Source organism: Haliotis rubra, unplaced genomic scaffold (assembly GCF_003918875.1).
Source record: "Haliotis rubra isolate DU_JTF1 unplaced genomic scaffold, ASM391887v1 Scf297, whole genome shotgun sequence".
In the NCBI taxonomy this organism is placed as follows: domain Eukaryota; kingdom Metazoa; phylum Mollusca; class Gastropoda; order Lepetellida; family Haliotidae; genus Haliotis; species Haliotis rubra.
In genome coordinates, this window is record NW_025766965.1 from 277,446 (window position 1) to 303,835 (window position 26,390).

The following is a 26,390-nucleotide window of genomic DNA, read 5'->3' on the forward strand; positions in this document are numbered from 1 at the left end:
ATAATATCATGTAACATATGTTATATTTGGGATTACACTTTCTTAGTAAAGTACAAATTCTAGTACTTTCTTTGAGTTGAGCCCCATCCAGGATTCGAGCTCACACCCTCAGAGTCAGGCACCTGATCGCCAGCACACAAAGTCAGCCGCCTAACCCGCTCAGCTACCGCGACTTCCACAAAAATGGAAGTCGGACAACTGATAGTCTAGACTGCGGACTTTGTGTACCCCTCTGATAGGTGTTAATTGGCACGGCTCCCACGGCCGAAAGCTATGATTACACAATGCCATTTAGAAAGACTCTGAGGGTGTGAGTTCGAATCCCGGATGGGGTACAACTAAAAAAAGTACTAGAATTTGTACTTTACTAAGAAAGTGTAATCCCAAATATAACATATGTTACATTTGACTACTTTCTAAATGGCATTGTGTAATCATAATATCATGTCATGTGTACAAGTATCACACCTGCCTGTCTGTGTAATTAAATAATGTGACAGAGACAGAACTCAGGTGCACGAGCCATAAATCAATGTATTTTGTTTATGGTGTATAGCCTGATACGTTTCAAGTTTAAATTGCATGTGGTCAGTGATTGAAGTTGTGTATTGCATATTGTCATTAGCAGACAGGCAGGCAGACACATAGATGTCAATAAAACAGACATTGAGTTTTGTCTGTGACAGAGACTGTTTATCACAATCAACATATTTTTTGTTTCCATAGACATGTATTAAAACATTTCAGTTTTCAAGCTGAGCAATTTTAAACAAAGAAATTAGTATTTCTAATGCTCCACTTTCTTGAAAACTTGGTTTGCAAATCTGCCAACCCCCCAAAAGCAAGATGTGAAAACATATAAGAAAACGCATGTGACCAGTGTCACAAGAATCATCTTTTGTTCTCCAACTTCGACCACAGCGATAATCCTTGCACGCATCACTTGCTGTGTTTTTACGAGTCGCCTTCCCGGTTCAAGCCGCACGAACCTAACCACTGCGCATGAGCTATGGGCGCAGCGCAGCGCAGCACAGCTAAGCTGTTGAAACCACTTTTCACCCCAGCGCTGGGGTGAAATTAGTGTATCGTTTGAACTCCGATTTGGGGGGTGGGGTGGTTTGTTCTTGTTGTTGTTGGTGGTGGTGGTTCATCGCGTTATTTTTCAACTTTATAAGTTGAATTTGCAATTTTGATAATTTGTTACTGTAAGTCCATACCGAAAGGTATCAGAATCTGCAAAGTTGTGTTTTGCGTTGCATGTGGCATTGTTCTAATGAGGCACAATCACTGTGGTAGCAAGAGGGACACTCCATGCTGTCATTAGAGGTAACTGAAACTTGGAACCTACTGCTCAAAATAGTTGTTGAGTTTGTTGTTTAATTCTGCACTCCACAATATTCCAGCTATATGGCTGTGGTCTGTAAATAATGGGTGAACACGTTAATCCAGTGATTGGCATGATGAGCACCAATCTGTGCAAGTGGGTAACATGTGACCACCCGATAATAATAATAATAATAGTCCATTTATATTGCGCGTTTATCCATGCGTTCATGCATGCTCAAAGCGCTGACATATTACCCCTGGTCAACGAGTAAGGAACACTCTATGTGGAGAATACAACCGGTCGCCTGTCAGGCGCTCAAGGTTCAAATTCAGACTACCATCGTATCATACCAGGTACCCAATTTTACTGCTGGGTGGACAGAGGCAATTTTGAACAAACTCACTTGCCTAAGGTGAGACCACATGCGTCACATGTGCTTCGTTGTGGGGCAGGACTGAAGTCCTAGAAACTTTCAGGACTCAAGCTGCCAAACACGGTCACCCATCCGAGGACTGTCCGCGACCAACGTTGCGTAACTTCAACTGAATGTGACCTGAGCTCTACGCACAGGACCACACACCGCCACGATAGTCTTACTGAATACCATAACATTGTTATACATTGAGTATGATCAGCAGTTTTAGGTGTGATGAGAGGGTCTCACAAATTTCAACTGACACCACACAGCAACTGAACATATAGGGGCGGTGGGGTGGCCTAGTGGTTATAGCGTTCACTCGTCACACCGAAGACCCGGGTTCAATTCCCCACATGGGTACAATATGTGACGCCCATTTCTGGTGTCCGCCACAGTGATATTACTGGAATATTGCTAAAAGCGGTGTAAAACCCAACTCACTCACTCACTCACTGAACATACATCCACACCACTTGTATGGTATATACTGATGTACAAACGAAAGTACACACCCGGTGTATTGAGAGTATTCCCAAATAAACAAATATTTTGCTAGCAATGTTGTAATTGGGTACGATATCTGGTGTTATAACAACACGTACATAATGTTTGTGACTTGTAAGTCACAATCAAAACACTTTCCTAACTTTAACGCTGTTATTAAGAAAATATTTAACCAAAAATGGTCAGGTGTGTACTTTCTTTTGTACGTCAGTATATTTAACCTGTAAGGTTTATTAAACCTATAGCCATCTGTCTCTCAAACACCATAAACCAGTCAGAAAATCTAAACTGAAACATTTTGTCCTACAGCTTCAAACCTAGTAACATTATTGAAAATGACAGATATCTTTAAAGACAACTTTAAGGAAAATATTATACAGTTTATGAACAGCACAAGTTAGCATGATTAAAAACATCCAGCTGTTATAAAACGAGAAAGCTGTGAGGAATTGTAAATAATTATTTAATAATGTATATAAAAACATAATGGTGTAGATTCAGGTTAGAATTGGTCTTCAGCAACCAATGCTTGTCGTAAGAGGCCACTAACGGATCGGGTGGTCAGAATCGCTGACTTGGTTGACACGTCATAGTATCCCAGTTGCGTAGATAGATGCCCATACTGTTGATCACTGGATTGTTTGATCCAGACTCGATTATTTACAGACAGCCACCTTAGAGCTGGGATATTGCTGAGTGCAGAGTAAAACTAAGCTCACTCACTCACTCCTGGTTAGTTACGGGCGGTGGGGTAACTTAGTGGTTATCATGCTGAAGGCCCGGGGTCGATTCCCCACATGGGTACAATGTGTGAAGCCCATTTCTGGTGCCCCCAGACGTGATATTGCTGAAATATGCCTAAATGCCACTAAACTCACTCACTCACTCGTGGTTAGCTACAAATGTACTGAGAATCAAATGACTTGATGTTAAAACTGCAGACAGTACACCGGTTGTAACAGCTTAGGTTAGTATGGGATGCCCCAAAGGGGGATTAAGTTGATGCCTGTCTGAGATTATTACCAGATAGGTGAAAACAAAGAGCATGTGAGTTGTGTCATAAACCAAGAAACATTATTAGAGCCGATCTGGGATTCGAACCACGGTCATATAGGTTTCTGTCACGTCAACGGGACATAACTCTGCAAAATTTATCTGCGGCGACTGAGATGACTGCGCACCCGTCCTTGTGAAACAGGGGTGACCTGGATTTGATAAAATCAGACAACAGAGGCATTCCAGTCAGCAAACCTGCACAGTCGTGTTACATGCCTGCCTTGACTAGCTATCACATCCTCTTTGTATTCCGAATAGGTTATGCGTGCTCCATTATTACAGTTAGTGAGTGTTTTAATTGCCTTATGAACGTATTATTTTTTATCAGGACTTTCACAACAATGAATATGCAATGTCGACATATGAACACAACACAGCCAGGTCGCTAAATTCATCAACGTTACCAAGGATTAATTCTAAATATCCTTCAAGAGGGCGTAACCTTGTGGATCAGACAAAATCTTCTATGGGCATGTCTCGAAATACGAATATCAGGGGCGGATACGGTCTTTTGAGAGAGTGGGGGTGCACACTCTTGAGAAAGGAGGGATGCACACTTCATTTTCACGGGAGTTTTAATGGTCATTTAATAAACTTTCAGGACAAAAGGAGGGTGCGCACGCCTGCACCCCCCTCTGGATCCGCCTATGCAATATCTAGGTATATATTCGATGATTACTTGGGCTCCTCGCCATAAAGTGATAGCAACGCTGCGGTTTTCTTAAGTCCATGTTTAAGTGTGTGAGTAACGGTCGTCTTAACGCTGTGATCGTTTTGTGAAACCTCCCCAGGACTTGGACCTAACGGATTTGGCTGCTTATGATTTTGTAACGTCAGATGACTGGTAATTTTCACAACGTCTGATAAATAAAAAAACATTTTTTATTCAAATATATCTTATAAAATTTACTGCAGTAGTGACTCGTGATGTCCCGTGAAAATACACATGGAGATAAGTTAAACTCCACTTATTTTTTCATGCCCATATTCGAAGATACGCTCTCCGTTTCACAACATTTTGTTGGAGAGAGTAGCGATTGCTTCCCTTTGATGTAGCCGGCGGTGCAGATAGGAGCCGAATGAACCCATCCCTCCAAATGTGGGCGTGGTCTGGCAATCAGGAGTGGGAAAAAAGGTACAGACAATGGCCGTCAGTTATCCAGTTGACACAATTTTTCGTTTTGTTTTTCAGAAAATTTCTAAAATGGACCTGTCCGACATTGCCGCATAATGATCGTATTCAGGGAGTCATTCTTAAAGCTTTAAATTATATTAACATCCTGTAACAAGAGATTGTAATTAATGTTGGAATTTCGTTCAAGAAATATACTGTCGTACAGAAAGGAGTGAGTTTAGTTTTACGCCGCTTGTAGCAATATTCTAGCAATATCACGGCGGGGTACACCCGAAATGGGCTTCACACATTGTACCCATGTGGGGAATAGAACCCGGGTCTTCAGCGTGACGAGCGAACGACGTAACCTTTAGGCTACCCCACCGCCCCCGTACAGAAATGGATACCACATGGAGAGTACCCCTTCCCCGTCATGTATTTCCAACACATCAATATATCTATCCCGAACTACTGTGTATATTTAGGTATGTTTACACTTGAAGCAAATGCCAGATATGCAATGAATATAAACAGCAACCCTTTATTTTGTCTTTTCTTCCAATGTATGTATCATCGGATCGGAGTAAAATTTCTGATATATTTAACTTCACCTTAGTGGAGTGTGAGGTCGAGTTCGAATCCGACTAATATATGTGGTTTTGATTTTAATATTGTTCATAACTGAATGATTTCTGATGTGAATTCCGTCAGTGAGTGAGTGAGTGAGTGAATGAATGCTGGTTGAGGCAGCATGAATCAATAGTGCCTGTCACTCTGGTGTTACATGTGAATGCTTCAAAACCTGTAGCTGGGCTTGACCATTATCCTTACTTGATGCCTCGGTGCGTCTTTGCCCAATTGGACTTCGACCTGCACTGTAAGGAATCCATCTTGGAACACGTTTCGTGCAACGTGACATGACGCGCTAGAACAGTGCATCCTCCATGATGTTATCTAACTGACACCGACGATCCACGATCTCGATTTTTGTCGACATACTCGCGGTTTAACTGTGTCCTACATTCTGGTTATTGTGCGTGTTCCTTCACTGATTTTGATATAAAAAAAAATGGATATATGCTTTCAGTCCTGCTACTATGTGGTTGAACAGTTTTGATTCATTTTAAACAGATCCTAGTTCAGATTGTAAATGTATCGCGTAAGTGAGTGAGTATGTATCGCTTTTAGCAATATTCCAGCAATATCACGGCGGGGGACACCAAAAATGGGCTTCACACACTGTTCCCATGTGGGGAATCGAACCCGGGTCTTCGGCGTGACGAGTGGACGCTTAAGCACTAGGCTACCACCACCGCCCATCATACAATAAAAAACCCGTCATGTTGGTGTTCCAAAAACACAATGAAAAGAAACACAACTCTTTCTGATTTCCTGTTCTTTATGTAGACATTTCAAGGTTTCCTTTACGAACGGATGCAAGGTCCATGTTCACTGGCGGGTGGGATGGGGATTGGTACATGGTCAACTATCTCTTTTCAGTCACATTACGTGTCAACTAAAACCACAACACAAAATAATGAATACACTTGAAGATTAGATTCGACCACTAAACTTTAAACGTAATCTATGCAGAAAACTGTCACCGAACAGTTTTCCAGTTCCAGTACCCAACGATGACACCAGTATTAAATACATCACCACAGAATGGGAATTGTATGTTACCTTTTCGCCACCATCAAACAGCAGTACTGTGTTTCATCTACTTTGTTCTCACAGCCACCCGCACCCCACCACACCCGGTCCAATTCATCACCCTGCCACACCACACCCGATTCCAAACCCTACCCTTTTCAAATCCTGCATCAGACCTGAGCTGTACACAGTACAAGAATCAGGGATCCACGGGTAAACCAGGGTGGAACCCTAATTCCGTCATTCTGGTCTGGACAGCCACACGTGTCCATAAGATATATCGGTCTGCATTGTACAGGTTTATCCCCATCGGTACATAACGGACAAGATATTGATCAGGATTTGAAGTCCACTGAGGTAGTTGTCATCACGTTCCGTTGTTCGGAATGCATGTGTGAAGTCTATTAACCGTACATCAACTAACGAACAGTCCACACTATCGGAATCATCCAAACAGTCACATCCCGTAGAACTACCCAACACACAGTCAGGTATATCACGTGTTGCCATTGTGTGTCCCTTTAACGAATAAGGTCGCCTGGAGTTGTCTAATGGTTGTTCAGCATCTACATCAACTTGAGCACATAAATCTTCGGAACAGTTGCACTGTTCACCAATGTCTTTGGAAGATTGTCTTCTGTGGCATTTTTCAAGGCCATGGACGGGAGACAGGCAACATGGGGGCACCTCTGACCTGTCCATCTCTTGGTCGTAATTTTGAAGACCTTCATACACAATTAATAGGGAACTTGCATAAAAGGCGAACTGTCTCTGGCGAAGAAACCATCGTCGGATTCTATGGAGTTTGTGGATAAGGCACAGGATCACATCTTTTCTTGGGTTGTCAGGGAACCCGAAATACCTGCCCAAACCTGGAATGTCACAATCTGACGTTAATGATACAAATTTACAAAACAATACAGACATGGTGCAATATGATTTGAATTGGTTGGTTGGTTGTTTTTTAACGCCGCACTCAGCAGTATTCCAGCTAGGTAGGTAAATAATCGAGCCTGGACCAGACAATCTAGTGATCAACAGCATCAGTCTACGCAGTTGGGATACTTAAGATGACATGTGTCAACCAAGTCAGCGAGTCTGACCACCCAATGCCGTTAGTCGCCTCTTATGACAAGCATGGGTTGCCGAAGACCAATCCTAACCCGGATCTTCACAGATTGTTCTGAACTGATGAGTAAAGGACCAAAAGTTTAACATACATATGTACAATCCATGAATAAACATAATAATATATAATTCGGTTAACTATTAATTGAATATTTATGGTCGATCAAGGAAATACGCTCTTTAGCTAAAGTAACAATGGCTGTTTCCGAATATTAAATATAATGATAATTCTATGACGTGGTACTAGACAAGGTAGTACATGACGTCACTTCACCTTCTACTAGTACTTGGTCCACAGAGAAGTTGAGGCAGGTGTATTTGTCTACCGTCTCGAACTCCCGCTTGTCTGGGTTGTACAACTGCAAGAACAGGAACACAGTTTCATGGTCAGTGGTTACATGGTTACAACATTTCAGGGTCAGTTATTACATGGTTACAACATTTCAGGGTCAGTTATTACATGGTTACGACATTTCAGGGTCAGTTATTACATGGTTACGACATTTCAGGGTCAGTTATTACATGGTTACATAATTCTGGAGGCACGAGTGGCCAAGTCGCAATTCGCTGTGCAGAATTGGGATGTGGGTAGCCTAGTGGTTAAAGCGTTCGCTTGTCACGCCGAAGGCCCGGGGTCGATTTACCACATGGGTATCATGTGTGAAGCCAATTTCTGGCGTCCCCCACCGTGAACACGTTTCTAACTTTGCATGCTAGTGGGTTAAGCCCAAGTGGTAGACGCGTAACACCTGCACCATCTCATGTTTCCCAATTAAACTGAAATGCTTAATGATATATGTGGATTACAGTTAAAAACGACGTTAAAACCTATCCAGACACTTATGTAATTCAATGTTCCATGGGCGGTGGGGTAGCCTAATGGTTAAAGCGTCCACTCGTCACCCCGAAGACCCGGGTTCGAATCCCCACATGGGCACAATGCGTGAAGCCCATTTCTGGTGTCCCCCGCCGTGATGTTGCTGGAATATTGCTAAAAGCGGCGTAAAACCAAACTCAGTCAGTCAGTCATTGTTCCATAGATTACACAGCCACGGTTAAATTATTCAGAGATGACCCGAATGATAATCAATCAAGTGTTACATGTCCGAGCACAGATGGATAGTATTACGATCGAAATGATACGTGATGATAATGTTGCCATTAAATACTATACGATGGATCACAATACTACTGGGTGCAGGTCCAATATTGTAGGTCTTTACCATTCTCGTGTTGATGAAGAATTATTGAATAAAATCGGAGTAGTTTTAAGTATCGGGTATTGTTCTGTCCGATACCCGATACTCATGCGGGCCACTCAGTAATCTTCCTGTTCCTTTCTAAGGTTGGTATACAGTTCCTGCGTAGTAACATAAGGCATTTCGACAGAAGTTGGAGCACCGGCAAACCAGGGAACAGCGTACAATCTCGGGTTCAAATACACCAGTAGGGGGTCCTGGCCCGACAAAGGGACACAGCTGTTTTCAGCCTATTACACAACAGGGCGATCCCAGACCCCTTTATTATTATAGATCCCAATATGAGTGAGTGAGTTTAGTTTTAAGCCGCTTTTAGCAATATTCCAGCAATATCACGGAGGGGGACACCAGAAATGGGCTTCACACAATGTACCCATGTGGGGAATCGAACCCGGGTCTTCGGCGTGACGAGCGAACGCTTTAACCACTAGGCTACTCCGCCGCCCCTGATCCCAATATACCCATGAAGGTCCGGGTTAGAATGAACCTTCAGTAACCCATGCTGGTCATAAGAGGCGACGAACGGGATCGGGTGGTCAGGCTCGCTGGCTTGGTTGACATGTCATCGGTTCCCACTTCCGAAGATCGATGCTCATGCTGGTGATGACTGGATTGTCTGGTCCATTATTTACAGTCCACCGACCACCGCCGTATACATGTAGCTGGAATATTGCTGAGTGCGGCGTAAAACTAAACTCACTCACTCACTCACTGATCCCAATATGGATTTAGAAGGATACCAGTCGTACTTGAACAAACTGTGGCAACCAGCAGTACATACAATGTGACACATTCTGTGACATATGTTCACACGTGTGTCGTTACTTCCGTTATGTATGTTTATTGCCTCTACGGTTGGATGTCGGCGGTAATGGAAAGCATAGATCTCTCGCAAATGATTGTGGCAACAGCAGGCAATCTGAATCATTAAATATATTTCATATTGCCTACATCAACAATATGTTATCATATGCTGTGTTGGGTTTTCCATCTAAATGTATTTATATCTTAGACATAAAAAGGAATAATGTGGACACAAACAAAACACGTTTTGAATCTAAATGCTGTAAAAACATGGCGGTAGTTTCATAAGTATATGAATTTGAAATTACAGTGGAATCTGTCAAATCCGGACTCTTTGTAAACCGGTTTTCTTAATAATCCGGACCACTCTCTGGGTCCGGCAATTTTTTTCTTAATTTATCATTAAAGCTTGCTTTCTAATCCGGACTCACTCAATTACGGATTACGGACTAAAATAACAGTCCGACAATCAACTTGCTATGAGAACAATGGTTTGCAATCCGGATAGCTGACTAAAATAACAATCCGTTGAATAAACATCTTTGTTACTTCTGTTCTCAGACAAAATGTATCAGATATTTTAAAGCGAAGTGAACATTACCGTCAACTTTTTGAAAAGCATATACCGTGTATTACCGTAGATAAGCCGAATTTTGAGGACCAAAAAGAGCAGTTTGTATTTGAAATAATGTTTCATGGCTCCTTCCAAGAAAATAACTGTCGGTTTTTAAATAGGTGACTGGAAAAGTACACTGTTTAAAGTACAATATACGTAGATAATGTTTAGGGGACTGTCCCACATATTGATAGTGTTGTTATTACTGTAAGCCTATACGTCCAGACATGGACCCTGAATCGTATTAAGTGTCCATGTTCAAGGTGATCGTAGCTTAAAGTTGGGGGCTGTCTGTAAATATACATGTGGACAAGAATCTGGTGATTGACAGCATGAACATCTACCTACGCAATTGGGATACGATGACATGAATTAACCTATACAGCCAGTCTAACCATACGGGGGCTGTGGGGTAGCCTAATGGTTAAAGCGTTGGCTCGTCACGCCGAAGACCCGGGTTCGAATCCCCACATGGGCACAATGTGTGAAGCCCATTTCGGGTGTCCCCCGCCGTGATGTTGCTGGAATATTGATAAAAGCGGCGTAAAACCAAACTCAGTCAGTCAGTCTAACCATCCTAACCCGTTAGTCCATTGGGTTGCTGAATGCCAATTCTAAACCGGATCTTCACGGATAAATTTAATATCTAGTGTCTTAGGTACAGATTATTTCTCGTCTAAGACGTGACGTAAGGATACAAGTGGCCAGGCTAGGTGACTTGGTCAACTTATTATGACATCTTACCCCGACGTAGCTCAACCAGGCTGGTCGAGGCGGTGCTATCGACAGACCGTAATCAAACAGTCAAACATCAAACATTCTAAGATGTTCTCTGCCTTAGATTTATTGTCGGTAAGTATTAACTTTGGCATCTTAGAAAAGAAATACAGTTTGCTCTAATAGTTCAGGGCGAAAGTGTACTTTATTACACTACACGTGGTGGTAGAGCGAACTGTATTTCTTGAATCAATCACATTTGACTGGCACTTACCGTCATGCCTGACAGGGAGAATCCCAACTTCTCTGCATATGGATATTTGGATCGTCTTTGTGCGACCTTCTCTGGCCACGCTAGGGGGTCTGACGTCACATGGCCCATCTTGATGTCGATCATGCAAGGTTTCCTGAACCGGGACATAGTGTTTTCTAATTTCAGATGTCTCACTGAAAGAAAGACAAAAATTATTTCCTAAAAACGGCTTTCATATTGTATCATACACCTACAAACTTGCCTGAATAATGAAGCTTTGGTGTAGCTGTTGCTAAGAGTGAGTGAGTGAGTGAGTGAGTTTTAACACCGTTTAACGCAAGTGTTTCGTTTACATAGGACGTGTCTGCTTGGAAAGGAAAGCCCGACGTTATGCAGGTGATGTGGGAACGTAGACCTCAGAACGTAGAAACATCCATTGGCACAGTTACGGTGCTGGTAAACCAAGGCGAATCTGGATTCAAACCCACAATCACAGTCCAAAGGAAGTAACAGTTTATACTCAGGCAATGACGGCTCCCGACAAGGACATCCAACGACTACAACTACCCCTGCGGTGACTACGCCTACATGTCTCAGAACGAATATTTTACCGCTATGGCTAAACTCAGGGGCAAAAGAAACGCCATCAAAACTAAAAATGTATTCATTCACCACCTTAAACCCGTATATCAGCTAGAAACACATCTCACAGGCGCCACGAACATCACCACGTGTTGCACGTTTTATCGAATAAACTGACTGTACTTTTTCTTTACTGCCATCTGTTTGACTCAACGAACATAACAGCAGAGCAGCAAGAAAGAACGAATGGGATGTTGCAGTTGGGTGCAACGCAAGAGCAGGGTGCACGAATGATGGAATGTGCGAATTGCACAATCGCCAGACTGGTCACACGCCATCGACAAATTGGCCGAACAGCTGACGCTGCTAGGACCGAGAGACCAATGGCCACAAACCCGAAGGAAGAGCGTCATTTCCGGGTGCTTCACCTGAGGAACACATTTCTCACTGTGACGTCATTCGTCGCAAACAACCTTGGTTACCCAATCAGTAGAAGCACATTGTCCAGACCACACCGTCAACATGGTCTCGGCCGTTCAAGAGTGAGGGAGTGACTATGGTTTCACGCCGCTTTTAGCAATATTCCAGCAACATCACGGCGGGGTGCACCAGAAATGGGCTTCACACATTGTACCCATGTGGGGAATCGAACCCGGGCCTTCGGCGTGGCGAGCGATCGCTTTAACCACTAGGCTACCCAACTGCCTCCTGTTCAAGAACATCGACGTGAACGACTGTGGGGTCTTCCCCACCGCCCCTTATGTGAAACCAATTTGGGAAAGTCTGTACTACGCATGCAATAAAAGTACAATACGTACACTTAAGTACATTATTGCATTTACCGGTCAATCTTTGGACTAACAATTATATCTCAACAACAATGGCATTGTCGGATTCCCCTAAGGGTAAATTTTGTGAATCACATTTGAGGAGTTCCTGGTAAAATATCACCTTATATCGCTAGAAATGGTGTTAAGCACTTATCCTGCCCAGTAGCGATTCCATTAGAGCTGATCCACGCGACATATGCTTATCGTAATTAATGCCTCTGCCCAGTCTGGCTGGTAAGTGACTTCATAACGAATAACGTTCTACATCTGACTATGCATAGAGGAGATACGATATACTAGTGCGAAAATACATTAAGGCACAATGTCTACAATATGTTGGCCTATATTAGGGACCGTTCATAATTTATGGCTGGGGGTGGGGTGGTGGTGGTGGTGGTGTGTGTGTGTGTGTGTGTGTGTGTGTGTGTGTGTGTGTGTGTGTGTGTGTGTGTGTGTGTGTGTGTGTGTGATGATGATGATTTTTATGGAGAAGCATGTACAATATGAATGATTCCCCCAAAAATTTATGTACAAAGTAAGTGACCCCACCCTGCATGTCATGTACAAAATGAATGACCCCCTCCTTCCCATAAGTTTTTAGCATATTTTAAAAATATTTTTATGTACAAAATTGATTACCCCTAGCACATGTGTACAAAATTGGTGCCCCCTGCCTCCCGAGAACAAAATGGGTGACCCCCTTAAAATCATCATCTCTCTCTCTCTCTCTCTCTCTCTCTCTCTCTCTCTCTCTCTCTCTCTCTCACTCACTCTCACACACACACACACACACACACACACAATTATGAACGGTCCCTTATAGATATTGGGGCATATGCACCCACTTTACCTTCCTATTGATGCAATTATCACTTACGACTTGCCTGAACTCGATAATTGAAACTCGAACGTTGCATTAATTCATTCGAACATTTTAATTTAATATTGTAATCTAAATACGTAATTTTATTTGGACTAATCATATGGTAGCTTCCCTGAGGGCTGATAGTTAGTATTATTGAGAGAAATGCATTATTCATTTTAAGAGATGTGTGGTGTGAAATTGTGATATAGTGCCTTTAATATTATTATTTGTAATAGTTATTGCCTCTGTTGAGTTAAACTGATCCCATGCATTATATGCTTGTCGTGGGAGGCGAGCAAACGAACCGTGTGGTCAGGCTTGGTGTGTGTGTGTTATCCTACCAGAGTCGATAATTGTTTATCACATGAATCACTGCATTGTCTAGTCCAAAATATAGTTTTACAGGAAACTGTAATAAAGCTTTAATACTGCCAAAGCGTCAAACACTTCTCCGTAACTAACGTTGTATATCAAAAAGGCCGACCTACCTTCCGCTTTTTCCTCCACGCCCATGAAACGGGGTATGAAATCCCGTAGAGCCACGATGTCATCAACATCGTCGTTGTGCTGTTGGAAGACGGTGGTGTAGAAGTCGACTTCACGACGCCCTGACACACAGTTGTGAACAGGCTTGAGGATAGCGTGCTGACCCAGGTATACAACTCCTGCAAACAAAGTGCTGCTATATAGTGCCACCCAAGGTGGTCAAAGCGTCGTGGACGTCGCATTCCAGTGGAGATTGATTGTACTTTGATCGCACGTGTATGTAAAGAAATAGGCGAACAAATACAGAGATTAAGACCGCTTTGATCAGTACTCCGGGTATAGCAGGGAGTGGCATCATGATAGTGTGTGTGAGTGTGTGTGTGTGTGTGTGTGGGGGGGGGGGGGAGAAACGCCTGAGTGAGTGAGTTTTTACGCCGCTGCGTATACACCACAAGGCTACCCCCTCAGATATTTACCACTAGCTTTGTTTGTTGTTTAACGCCGCACTCAGCAATATTCCAGCTATATGGCGGCAGACTGTAAATAATCGAGTCTGATCAACCAATCCAGTGATCAACAGCATGAGCATCGATCTACGCAGTTAGACGACATTGTCACCAGTGTCCCTTGAACGACTTTAAATGAAGTCTTGAGTGAGCCATGACTTTAGTATCTCGAGTGTAGCCTGTTGATGAAGAAGAATATTTTTATGGATAGACTTCTTCATAGCAATAGGCCAGATGTTGCCAGTCCATAAAAGTTGTTCTCCTCGTCCTACTAGATTTTACATCAAGATCAACATTTTTATCAAAGTGAACAATTTTTAAAGAAACCAAATTATTCATCAAAGTCTACCTACATAATTTTACAACAAAATCAACATATTTATCCAAGTCAACTTTTGTTAACAAAAACAAATATAATATTCTTTTTGAATTAAACACTTTGTAACATTTACATACAAAATTTCATTAAAGTCAATAAAGGTGGTAATTGTCCTCTCTGTAATGGTAAAATAACTGGGTAGCTTTTTGTCCTAGGTGGCATTTGTCCTAGGTGGCATTTGTCCAGGTGGCTTTTGTCCGGGTGGCTTTTGTCCTGCTCCCCTTCTAAATGGCATTTGAAGAAGTACATTCGAGATGCCCAAAGATGTTTCTGGTTGTCATAAAGTACACCGGACTCTGATATTTCAGAGTTTCAGGAGGAACATATTTTCAACGCACAAATGAATTTAACTTGGTTGCCTTGTTGGTCAACAAATATATACAAAATGATTTTTGTTACTTAAAAAATATGTTTTAGCAATAGAACGTGTACCTGTTTTTCTCTTTTTCCCGAATTTCGTGTACGTGACCCCAGGGGCCATCGCATGTTCCACGTGGGTCATCGCCATAATGCTCTCTCACCAGTTGACAAGCACCTGAAACAAATTACATAGTTAGTCCGACCATTCACAGGTGACCGGATACTCACCTGAAACCCCGTGTCAAACACTCTCTCACGTGTCATTCGTTTGATTGACACATGTTACAATGTAAGCACCGAGTTGTCGGATCACGATCCAGTCGATAACAAACCTATGTACCCTTTGTAGCAGATTCGACTCTTATAAAACCAAAAAGTCAGAAATAACTACCCATTTGTAATATACTTCCGGTGCCATGACAATTGAATTAATCTATAAGATTTTGGAAAATGCGATATGTGTCACGATACGGTTGTTCCAGGGTGTTTGGTCGGGGGGATCCTGACCCACAGATTACTGAAACATGTAATGTTCTTAGCTCAGAATGAGAGCAGTCACCTTTACCTGTGGGAAGGTAGGCAATAACGAGGATTACAGGTAGACGCATAGACTAATGCTTAATCCTGAAAATATATACTTTGATGGAAACATATGGCCTGTTGAATTGAAACGAAATCCCATTGTGATGGACCCGATGAAAATTTATACATAATTTTGTTAGAAACACATGGCCAGCTAAATTGAAATGGACCCGATGAAAAGTCTATATACATGCATTATTTTGATAGAAACACATGGCCAGTTAAATTGAAATGGACCCGATGAAAATCTAGATTTGTTTCATTTCCGGATATAGTATTTCAGAAAGGGTTGTGCAGGTGGGTGGGGGTGGTGGGGTGTGTGTTAAATAATGGGTCAAGTCCGTCAGACAGCCAGACGTGCAGTTCTAGTCGTGTTAAAATTGTGTAGTGGTCATCGTTTTTGACCTGGAATTCTACCTTGATTCCATTCAGGTAGAACCCATTTCAAATGTTTGACGTATATCACAGATTATTCTGTTATGAACATCACATATAAACATAAAAAATCTCTGTTCTCAGTGAGCTGCATGATAATTTCAGTCATTAAATATCTCGAGTCGTGATTTATCACCGGGTTTAAGTTATTGAAGATGATATATTGCATAAGCGAACCCATGAAAGGCATTTTATTTGCATTATAGTTGGTATTTTTTATACGTGCATATGTTAAACCTGCATGTTTTCCCTCATGCAAAGAACGGTATTGTTTTCGATTGTATGTATCGTAGTCTCCCATAATTCTGACAGAAAAGTGTGTGTATGATTTTAACCTGTTTATACAACTGATGTAGGGTGAGATTTAAAGAAAGAAACTATGATGCTTCACTAATTCACAGAAACATTCTATTTCTATTTTGGTTGTTTATGACTGGTTGCTTAGTAACCAAATCGAGTTGTGACAACGTCTAGAAAACATTTACACATATATTGTGTGTATTTTTGTAGTCAAGATGATATACAGCATTTATACTACGTACATGTGACCAACCTAATTATCTTGGTAGCAGACTCACAACGATTTCAAGAGATAACAGCTGTCGACACAACCTAATATTTTAACATATCGTTTGACAATGAATAAAATGCTGCATATGCACAGAAAAACTATATTTACCACTAAAAACAACCGCAAGCCACCGTGGTGGTCAGCTGTGCTCATAGGAACACGTGTTATCTGTACCATTACCTCGCTATACCGTTGTGGTACAGGTGTTGCGGTATAATGAAAAGTACCTATATTCGCCTCGTTTGATGTTAATGTACTTCGTGATAAATAGAGCATCGAATAGTGATGATGATTACCAGATACAAAGACAGTGTATAAATAGTCCAAGCATTGTTTGTTAGTATATTTACCGTTTTCTACTGAATCAAAACGAATCACGTCACTCTTCCCATGGTCAGGTAACACGGAGCTGTCAATCACCATGCAGCGTTGCAATGTACAACAGTCGCTCGCAAGTGGCGCGAGAGTGTGGCTGGTCGGTCGGGATTGCATCGAGCCTTGTGTCCTCCAATAAAGCGTCGTTATCTGTCTATATATGTATCATGACATCATGTCATGTATGGGAACACCTCCACCTTAATATTGTCGCTTGTTTAAGCACGTATAATTCCACGATGTTACAATAAATGTATTTACAGTTTGACTTCCTACAAACAGGATTGAGAGTTTTATTCGTGATTAGGGGACCGTATAGAAAGCGATTTAGCATATATATTTTCGCACATTCAGCGAATTTTCAAACAAATCATTTCACACATTTTCTGTGTTCAAAATATTTAATTTATCTTGTTCCGAATGTCGTGGCATTGTTACTGAAACTGAAAAGGATTGTGGATAAAATACACATTTATACGCTCCCGTCCGCGTTGTTTTAGTTGTGCGATAACAGTGTTTATACAACTGGTGTTTGCTGAGGGGCGTTTTGATAAGAGGAAATTTGTCAAAAATATCACGGCGGACATTGGTCACGCGGTAAGAAATAAGGATTAGTTACGCAACTGGTTGCTCTGTGACGCTCCTATGACGCTGAACAAGCAGGTGTCCGTCATACTAATAGGCATCGACAGGAACCGCACGCGTCTAGACGCGAAACAGCTATCGATGTCCTGCGTAACAAGATATTGATGACGTTGTACATTTCATACGAGTTGACTGATCATCGTTATCAGTCCACGGTTAATGTATGGGGGTTTACTGTTGGCCCAGAAAGTATAGATGACGGTAGTGACTCAGTGTAACAGAATAGTTTTCGCGCTGACACATAATACAGATATTCGCTGATTGGGCAATATGAAATTGAAGGTAATCTGCAATTTTAAAATACGCTGATACATTTCCTTTTGTCCAAGTATTAATTGACAGTTTGTACCGTTGAGTTGTGTCAACAAAATAAAACGTTTGTTTGTTGTTTCATTTTAAAAAAACCCCAGAAAATGCAAGGATTTAAAAGAAAGATGCCTGAAAATCGAATATTTAGGGTAACAAAATACGTTTCCGTAATACACATACTAGTTTTATATAACATTCTGTCTCCGATGCTGTAGTAGATCATGATAATATATCAATTCCACGTTCCCAACAATGTCATATATCGTGGTTTGAGGAAGCACAATTTCTTTCCGGAACTGTACCGTTACTTGTACCGTTACTCGTTTACGTTTAGAATATTTGACACATTGCTTTGTGATTACAATCCGATTTCACTGTTCGAGAGTCGTGGGTGACAAATTTTAAACGTGTCGTTTACTTTCGCCTACAGTAATTTCACTTGCTTGTTGAAATCGTTACTTGCCTACACTCAAATGGGTACTTGTCCACCCCATTGTTGATAATGGATCTTTCCCAAAACCGAATCGAAGCATTTCACAAACAAAAACAAATGTTACCTTCGGCGAAGCGAGTGCGAAATTGACAAACGAATATACCCCATTGTTAATCGTAATTCGATACCAATTGAAGTCATAACGGATTTGTACATTTCTGCTTCCTTGTAGTCCCAATACGACGTGCTGACAAAGGTGTTAGTAACTTATCTCATTCATAGTGTCGGTGTCAGCACTGAACAGAAAAGTTAAATAATTAACATTAAATTCTTTGTCAGCATAAATATAAGGTATGAACGGTTAAAAGATTCCGTGACTTAGCTACATACCGCCAGACCGTGATTTCAACTTTCCTCGTGCAAGCAACGGCAATACTACACTGTGTTTGGTAGCTCGTGCCTGTTTTAATTGCTTCTCCTCGATATAGCGCTTGGTGGGCGTGGCTAATTCTCGGCCTTGTCGTGTTGTGACAGAGACTGAACACAAATTAAAGTAATTAGGTGAGTGAACAAAGTCAGACTGTTGTCACAACAATGTTTGTGTACGAAAATACTTATAACTGAGAAATCGTGTTTCTTTAACACGTAACTATGATCAAGTGTAAGAGAAACCTGATATTTGCACACTATAACTGTTACTTAATTTTAGGCCACGATTTCTGTTTCATTCCTAGCGCTGTACAAAATCTTATTTAACTTCTTTCATACATGTTGTTGTAATGTACGTCAATTAATGTTTTCATAGTTTAACCAAGTACGTAGAAAATGAGCGAAATTGAAAATGTTTTTCTTCGATTACATTTTGTGTATTCTCGGAATGTTTGATTAATATTTTATAATGTTCATTCTCAGCTTTGACGAAATACATTTTGTAGGTAAGTGGAACATCTTGACTGATAAAGGCACCTTGCCCCGGCGGAAACTGGAACATCCGGTGATAACATATATAACATCGCCTTATGATAATGGGAGTGACGTAGCGAACAGTTCTCCAAGAAACTCCACTCACGACGATACAAGAAAGAACTCCAAAACAATAATTGATATATATCACTATATGCATGTGGTAGAATAACCTTTATTACAAAAATATATGCAATACAGTAATGCACAATTGAATATCAAGTACATTTCGTTCATGGTCCCACAACTAATGATTTATGATAATGCACCCAAATGGTTATTGATAATGTACAACCACAGCGTTATCACATCACAAGAAAAAACAAAACAAAAGGTGCTGACTTATAGAATAGTTACAACTATATTACTTATGTATTATGTCATTGAATGATAGCAATTTTGCGTGTCTTTTTCAAACTGATTACCTTTTTAGAAAGGGTTTCTTAAACTTAGTGATATTAGAATAATGTGTATATTTATCGGCTGAGAGATGAGTTAAAAATTCACTAAAATGTTTCCCACTTTCATAGGTTATGAAATGCATCGTGTGATGGGAAGCCTAGCGGTTAAAGCGTTCGCTCGTCATGTCGAAGGCCCTGCTTCGTTTCCCTACATGGATTTGATGTGTGAAGCCAGTTTCCTGGTGTGTCCCGCGGTGATATTGCTGGAATATAACTAATAAAAACTGATTCACTCACTATGCAATTCATTGGTTATATTTATCGGAGTTCGTCCATAGAAAATTCCCAATGGCAGGCTTCCATATGTAAATATAGTACTTTGAATATTTCAAAATATGTCTTTAATATGTTTAGATTGTTGGAGGAATTTTTCAAATGACGGTATAACTCTCCGGTATTAATAGTAATTTCCTTTTGAACTCCGCTCAATATCCGCCAAGTTTTGATAACGGTGATCTTTCAGAGTATTTTCATCCTGTACCTTGATAGAATCTGAGACGCAGGAACTGTAATAAATTTGCTTTATAATATTTAATTAAAGCATAAAATAGACTGCAAATATATTAATAATAACATATTTGTTTTCAGACAGACGCATTTATCAATGTCTGTTAAATTTGAAGATACGTATGATGAGAAATAGGAAGGCATAACATGCATTACGACAAGTGGTATATTACGATCAGTTGCTCAGCAACGTATGATAGACGTTATATGTGTGTTAAAATATATGTATCTATTAGGATTATACATGAATATACAATCTCGCATACACTATAAATATAAAGTAATCTTTGGCAGTGTGAAACCTCTCATTTGCTGTGTTCAAGTTATGTACTCCATGAAAGACAATTCACAAATACCTATATTCATTCACAATTTCCAAAGTTTTCTTCATTTAATTCTGAAGCATATTTTCACTTTTCTTGTTTCCTCCAAATATAACAACCTTTGTTTTTGAGACATTTACTTTCAATTTCCACAGTTTTCAGTACTTTTCAAAATAATCTAGTTTCCTTTGCAGATCTACAGGACGTTTGGAACGTCAGTTAAACTTTCCATTGAACCTGAGTCAAGACTTAGCCCTTCACTACCACGTGATCCAAGGAAAATCTCTGTGTCATGTAAAACACTAAAGAGCATTGGCGATAAGTTCTCGCCTTGCCGTAACCTTGTATTACAAAATAAATAATACCTGTTACAATCGTTAACTTTCACGCATGATTTTACACTATGATACATATTGTGTATAATACACATGATCTTATACTGTGATACATATTGTGTATAACACACATGATCTTATACTGAGATATTGTGTATAACACACATGATCTTATACTATGATACTATTTATGATACTGTGTATACTATGAAACATATTGTGTTTAACACAGATCATTATATACTATGATACATATATCAACACGAAGGAAATTTCCTTGTACACCACGATTTACGCAATAAACCTACTCTCCAATACTGTCGAAAGCTTCTCAAAATCGATAACTGTAAAGTAAATACGTTTTTTCTTTCGACATTTTAACAGGTGAATCATGGCATGAAGAGCAAATATATGATCAGTAGTTCTATAACCCTTTCTTAAACCAGCCTGGGATTCTGACATAATACATTTTTTCACAACATTCAATAATAAGAATAAGAGTAGTACCTGTATATATATTACTGAATCTTTGGAAAGCTTTTTGCCTTCATTTGTAAATCCATCTACTCTTTGTACCTATAAATATTTTGTTAATTTAGGTTTTATAAAAAGTATTTCCTCTGTTTCAAATCGCCTGTTTATATCACTATCCTTTTACGTAAGTTACCTACATTCCCGATATCCTCAGAATTTAGTAGTGCCGACGTTAAGATTCTTGAAATGTTCATATTGATCTGCCATACCTAGAAACTAATGCTTTTACTGATCGTTTTTTTTCTCATAAGAGATCAAATATATTTTGTAGCTTGGTGTTTAGTGCATTTTATGATGTTTCCTTGCAGCTGATTTCGGCTTTGAAATGACTTATGTGTTCTAGACTGTCTACGTACAAGAATTTTTCATCTGTTATCTTGCATTCCTTTCCCAACAAGGTACGCACAAGAAGAAACGTGATAAACAACAATAGGTTGCCTTAAAACAAACATTACAACACCCTCATTTGTAATAACACCGTCATGGCGTCGTGACTTGTCACTGTCGTCACGTAGAGCTTGGTCTGTTTATCAGTTGCGATGTTTTCGAAAGACATATCCTGTCAAGTATAAACTTTCTTCATTTTTGTCTTCCTTCAGATGATAATGAGTGAATAAAACATAACGAAGTATAGCCTAACCTTGTCGTTGCACTGTCGGAACACTCTCCCCGGAAGTGGTTGCCATTTTTCAACGAGTGCTTAGCCAAGGTCGAGCAAGGTCAATTGTCAAATGAAAACGTAGATTGTGTCTGTAGAATGGTCTACGCTAACGCTTCTTCGTATTTGAGCAATATTTTTCTTGATTATATTTCAGCTCGTAACTCTTGTAAATTAAGAAAATCTTAAGAACTGAATCAAAATGCAAGGACATCATCAGATACTGATTCTTCCCAACCCAGTACTGTATAACTTTGGAGCTCTTTACCAGAAGATATTAAAGCAATACATTCCTTAAGCATTTTTACATACAGGATCAACTCAAAATTAGGACATAAATTTGCGTTTGATATTAATGTTTCTTTTTCGGAAATAGGTTCTCTCAAGTAATACATTCACGCCTCAGATTCATTATTTAAGACAAACGACAAAAAATTATCATTAAGGAAGTCAAATAAGTTAATTCTTTCTCACACTTCTTACAGAACATAATGATGTAATACTACTTTCAAAACGATGCTGCACCATGGATATAACGCGTGGAGGATGTTGTGGAATACACATAGCCAGCCGCTTTGGATATTTCTGATACATAAATATCTAGGTAGTTATTGAAGTACCTACAAATTAATTATTCATCTACAATGGACATTCTATACAAGGTGTGCCATCCGTGTCAATCTCTGACCTTGATCTGTTATACAAACAGACACACCTGAAATGGGCGATAGTTGTTGTGACAACCGAGTGTGTCGTGTAATTTGAAGACAGTTTTGTCTCTGATTCAGGCTTTGCTAATTATCTGCATGGTGTTTTTACAGAACACGTCAGCATGAGATTTGTGATCTTTATCACGAAGAAGAAGAAGTTTATTCTCATAAATCACATGTTGTGACATAGAGAACATACAGATTATTTACAATATGAACAGTATGAATGTGTAAATGGCAACAGTGAAAATGATACAAACATAAAAATCTTCCTTGATAAAGTTGGGTTATTTCAAAGTAAGTGGTTTTTCTAACTGGATTTCATAATGGAGGTGAATTGATCTACTGAGGGATTATTACAAAAATACTTAGGTAGGTACTATTTCTAAGGGTTGCTATGCTTGCTCATGATGAAAAGAATTGGAATTCATCGCCCACTGCTTCATTACATAATGCACATTGTCTGTCAGATCTAACACTGCTCCATCTATCAGTTTCTACGGGTTGTCTATGATTAGCTGTTCTAAAGCGGGTGCACCAGATTAAAAAAATTGGAGGTAGTTCCAGAAGGTAAGGATCTAAATGAGGTATTTCTTTATAAAGTTAGTAATAATTATCAATCTTGGAAACCATTTACTGTTGCATTCCTAGATTGATAAAACGGATAAATTAACAGTAGTTTTCAAAACGTTTGGAGAAACAATATACTGTGACATGCACACATGATATTAGCCGATATTCCGTTGGATATTTTCTATTGCCGTAAATAGGCTAAACTGATTACATGTGTGCATTTAAATAGCTTCATCTCTATGTCTGAGGCGAGAGTGGATAATCTGACAGAATCTTGAGTCTGAATTTAAGTCAAATTTATATTTTGTGGTAATATTGCAGTCGTTTCTTGAATGCCCAAACGCGTTCAGCATTAACTATGTTTTACGGTAATTCATTCCATTGCCTAATTGTATCAGGCAAGAATGACTGATGCAATTTTAGATTTTGCCATCGTTGCGTTATTTGGAGGCGGCTTGTCTCTTTACAAATCAAATCATGGCTGGTTCATCTGACGGCACATTGAAACATATATTGAAGAAGAATATAGAATCACACAAATATGTTTAATCTGGCATAACTGACACAGGCAAATACAACTCCCTATTACATAATTACATTAGAATAGACCCGTGAAGATCCGGGTTAGAATTGGTCTTCAGAAACCCATGCTTGTAAGAGGCAACTAACGGGATCGGGTGGTCAGGCTCGCTGACTTGATTGACACATGTCATCGTATACCAGTTGCGTACATCGCTGTTCATGCTGTTGATCACTGGATTGTCTGGTCCAGACTCGATTGTTTACAGACCGCCGCCATATAGCTGGAATATTGCTGAGTGCGGCGTTTAACAACAAACAAACATTTGAAAAGACATTAAAACTTTAAGATAAAAAACCGGTTTAACCTCACTCTGCCATAATCCTCTAAGCTGTTATAGTGGATTAACAGTTGCTGATCACTTAATCCCCCAGTATGGTCTGTGTCAATAAGTGACGTCCTCTCGGGTTTCGCTTTTCGGTTAGTGTCTAATTATGTTAATAGTCTCTCATAGCCCTTAATGGTTGGCTCACTTTTTATTGTATTTGTATATTGTATTGTTATCATGTACTTGTGAGATGAGACTTATCTGTCTGTCTGCCTGTCTGTTTTCGGTATCAAGAGAAACACCCAAATGTGGATCTCCACACCGATTGGAACTTGTGCCGACTCTATCCCTTGTTTATCTAAATATGCCTTTAGAAGATACCGACATTGAACATCCGAGAATTCTTAAGTTTGGTTTAGTTTTATTTCATAAACGAAATCTGGATTGGTAAACGAGCAAAGCATTGCTTCACAGGCCGCCGGGTAATAGGAGTAATGCGGTGCGGCATCGGGCAAGAAATACCTCCAGTGTTTGGCAAATATTGTGAATGGTGGATGATACCGATAGTGCAAGACATGCTTACCTTTTCGCAAACACCTGGTGTCATCACTGATTTTCAGAGTTATGTTTCCCGGAATTTGTTCCTTAGGATAAATAAGGGTATGTTTCTGCACCGACATACTATATTATATAAATCTGTTTATCATATGTCTTTCATTGCTCAACGTATGTGTGGCTCAAAATTTACTAGCATTTATACTGTATATTCAATGCATACATTATAAAGCAGGTGAGACTATAATAAACAATCTGTCTGTGTTACACTTGAGTTGTGTCACCCTCAACCACGGCTGACTGCATTTCTACCTTGAAACAACAGACAGGGCTTAGTGGGCAAAAACAGCTTATGTTGTAAGAAGACCTCTCATGTTACCATGGCTACAAATGGATATACGTTGAACATATGTCTATCAAATGAAACAAATTGACATATTTGGTATAGGCCATAGCCTCAAGCAAACATACTAGTAGTTTTTGGTTTTTTTGACAATCCCTCACTCCACTGTTTGCTTATCTCAAACAATAGAAATTGGAATTAAAAAAAGACATGATAAATCCAATGAAAACCTTCGTCCAGCTCACAAGAATGAAGTAACCGGGGAAAAGACAGCAGGAGAATGGGAATAGTTTATTAAGTGTTGCAAGTTAAACATATATTGATAAAGACATTTTGTGAAAAATAACAAAACAAATTTAACATCCAGCCACAGTGGGTCGACGAGACTACAAGAGCGATCAATACATAGTATGATAAAACACATTTAAAATACCCTTCGATAAAGGGTTGGGAGAGCATTAGGAGTAACTACGTTTAAAGAACATATACTCTTAAAAAAAAAGAAGAGGAACTTCATTTTAATTTACTATTGAAAAAAACTGGGAGATATATTGGAGTCAATCAATGTTGATATGATAATAATGACACCCCCATGCACGTGTTTGGGGCTACTGCGTTGTGCACGTGAATCCCGTGCGTGATAAAGAGAAATGGTGGTGTGTTCATCATAAGATGTATGTCTTTGGGTTAGGGAGTCCGAGAAATCTTAGTAAGTACATTTTATGGTGAGATTTTAATATTTAGCTTATTTCAATATTAAATATTGGATTATCGGTCCAGAGTTCTTTGAACCAGGTATATATAGTTATATAGTATATATGTTAGACAGGGAATATCAAATCAAACCGGACATATGAACTAGATCAACCTTATCAAGCTGGGCCTAGATTTTCGAAGCTCTCTTAGCGCTAAGATAGTCGTAAGTTAATGTTAATGTATGGCACTTACGACTATCTTAGCGCTAAGAGAGCTTCGAAAATCTAGGCCCTGGTTACTAAGTTTAACGACAACGTCAAAACCCAAGAGTTGCTTTTATTTCGATCTAAGCAATTGGGAACCGATGCTTTCTAAAATCAGCGGGAAGTCATAATGTTCCATCTGTCCCAAGAGTAAATGCTGGATAGCTTCAAAAGTGATGGTCAACCAGACACCGACAATTTGGTTGAGAGCTCTCTTTTCCCACGTTCAGCTACACGGTTCTCGCGTTTAAACAATAGTTTTTCGCGAAAGACTATGCAATAAAAATGTTCTTGACGTATCAAGACAGTTTTGGGATCTTTACATTAATTTTGGAATACGAGACATAAGTTAGTTGTGTTTAAGAGTTGTTTAATCAGTTTAATATCATAGGGATGTACCACTGAATGAACCAC

General features: G+C 39.9%; 1 protein-coding gene across 3 annotated transcripts; it reads right to left on the bottom strand.

Moving 5' to 3' along the window:
* Positions 1–5,800: 5,800 nt before the first annotated feature.
* On the bottom strand, positions 5,801–18,632 carry LOC124282261 (inositol polyphosphate multikinase-like). Of its 3 annotated transcripts, XM_046718216.1 has the most exons (7): positions 16,796–17,814; positions 14,930–15,032; positions 13,615–13,791; positions 10,871–11,043; positions 7,475–7,559; positions 6,580–6,944; positions 5,801–6,237 (listed from the first exon to the last, which is right to left on the bottom strand). In XM_046718216.1, the coding sequence occupies exons 2-7, from the start codon at positions 15,003–15,005 to the stop codon at positions 6,190–6,192; spliced, it is 924 nt and encodes a 307-aa protein (XP_046574172.1). In that variant the 5' UTR covers positions 15,006–15,032; positions 16,796–17,814; the 3' UTR covers positions 5,801–6,189. The 3 variants fall into 3 exon arrangements, with proteins under 3 accessions (XP_046574172.1, XP_046574171.1, XP_046574170.1); XM_046718215.1 differs by lacking the exon at positions 16,796–17,814 and adding an exon at positions 18,598–18,632 and having other exon boundaries at positions 5,801–6,944; XM_046718214.1 differs by having other exon boundaries at positions 5,801–6,944; positions 16,796–17,809.
* Positions 18,633–26,390: the final 7,758 nt, after the last annotated feature.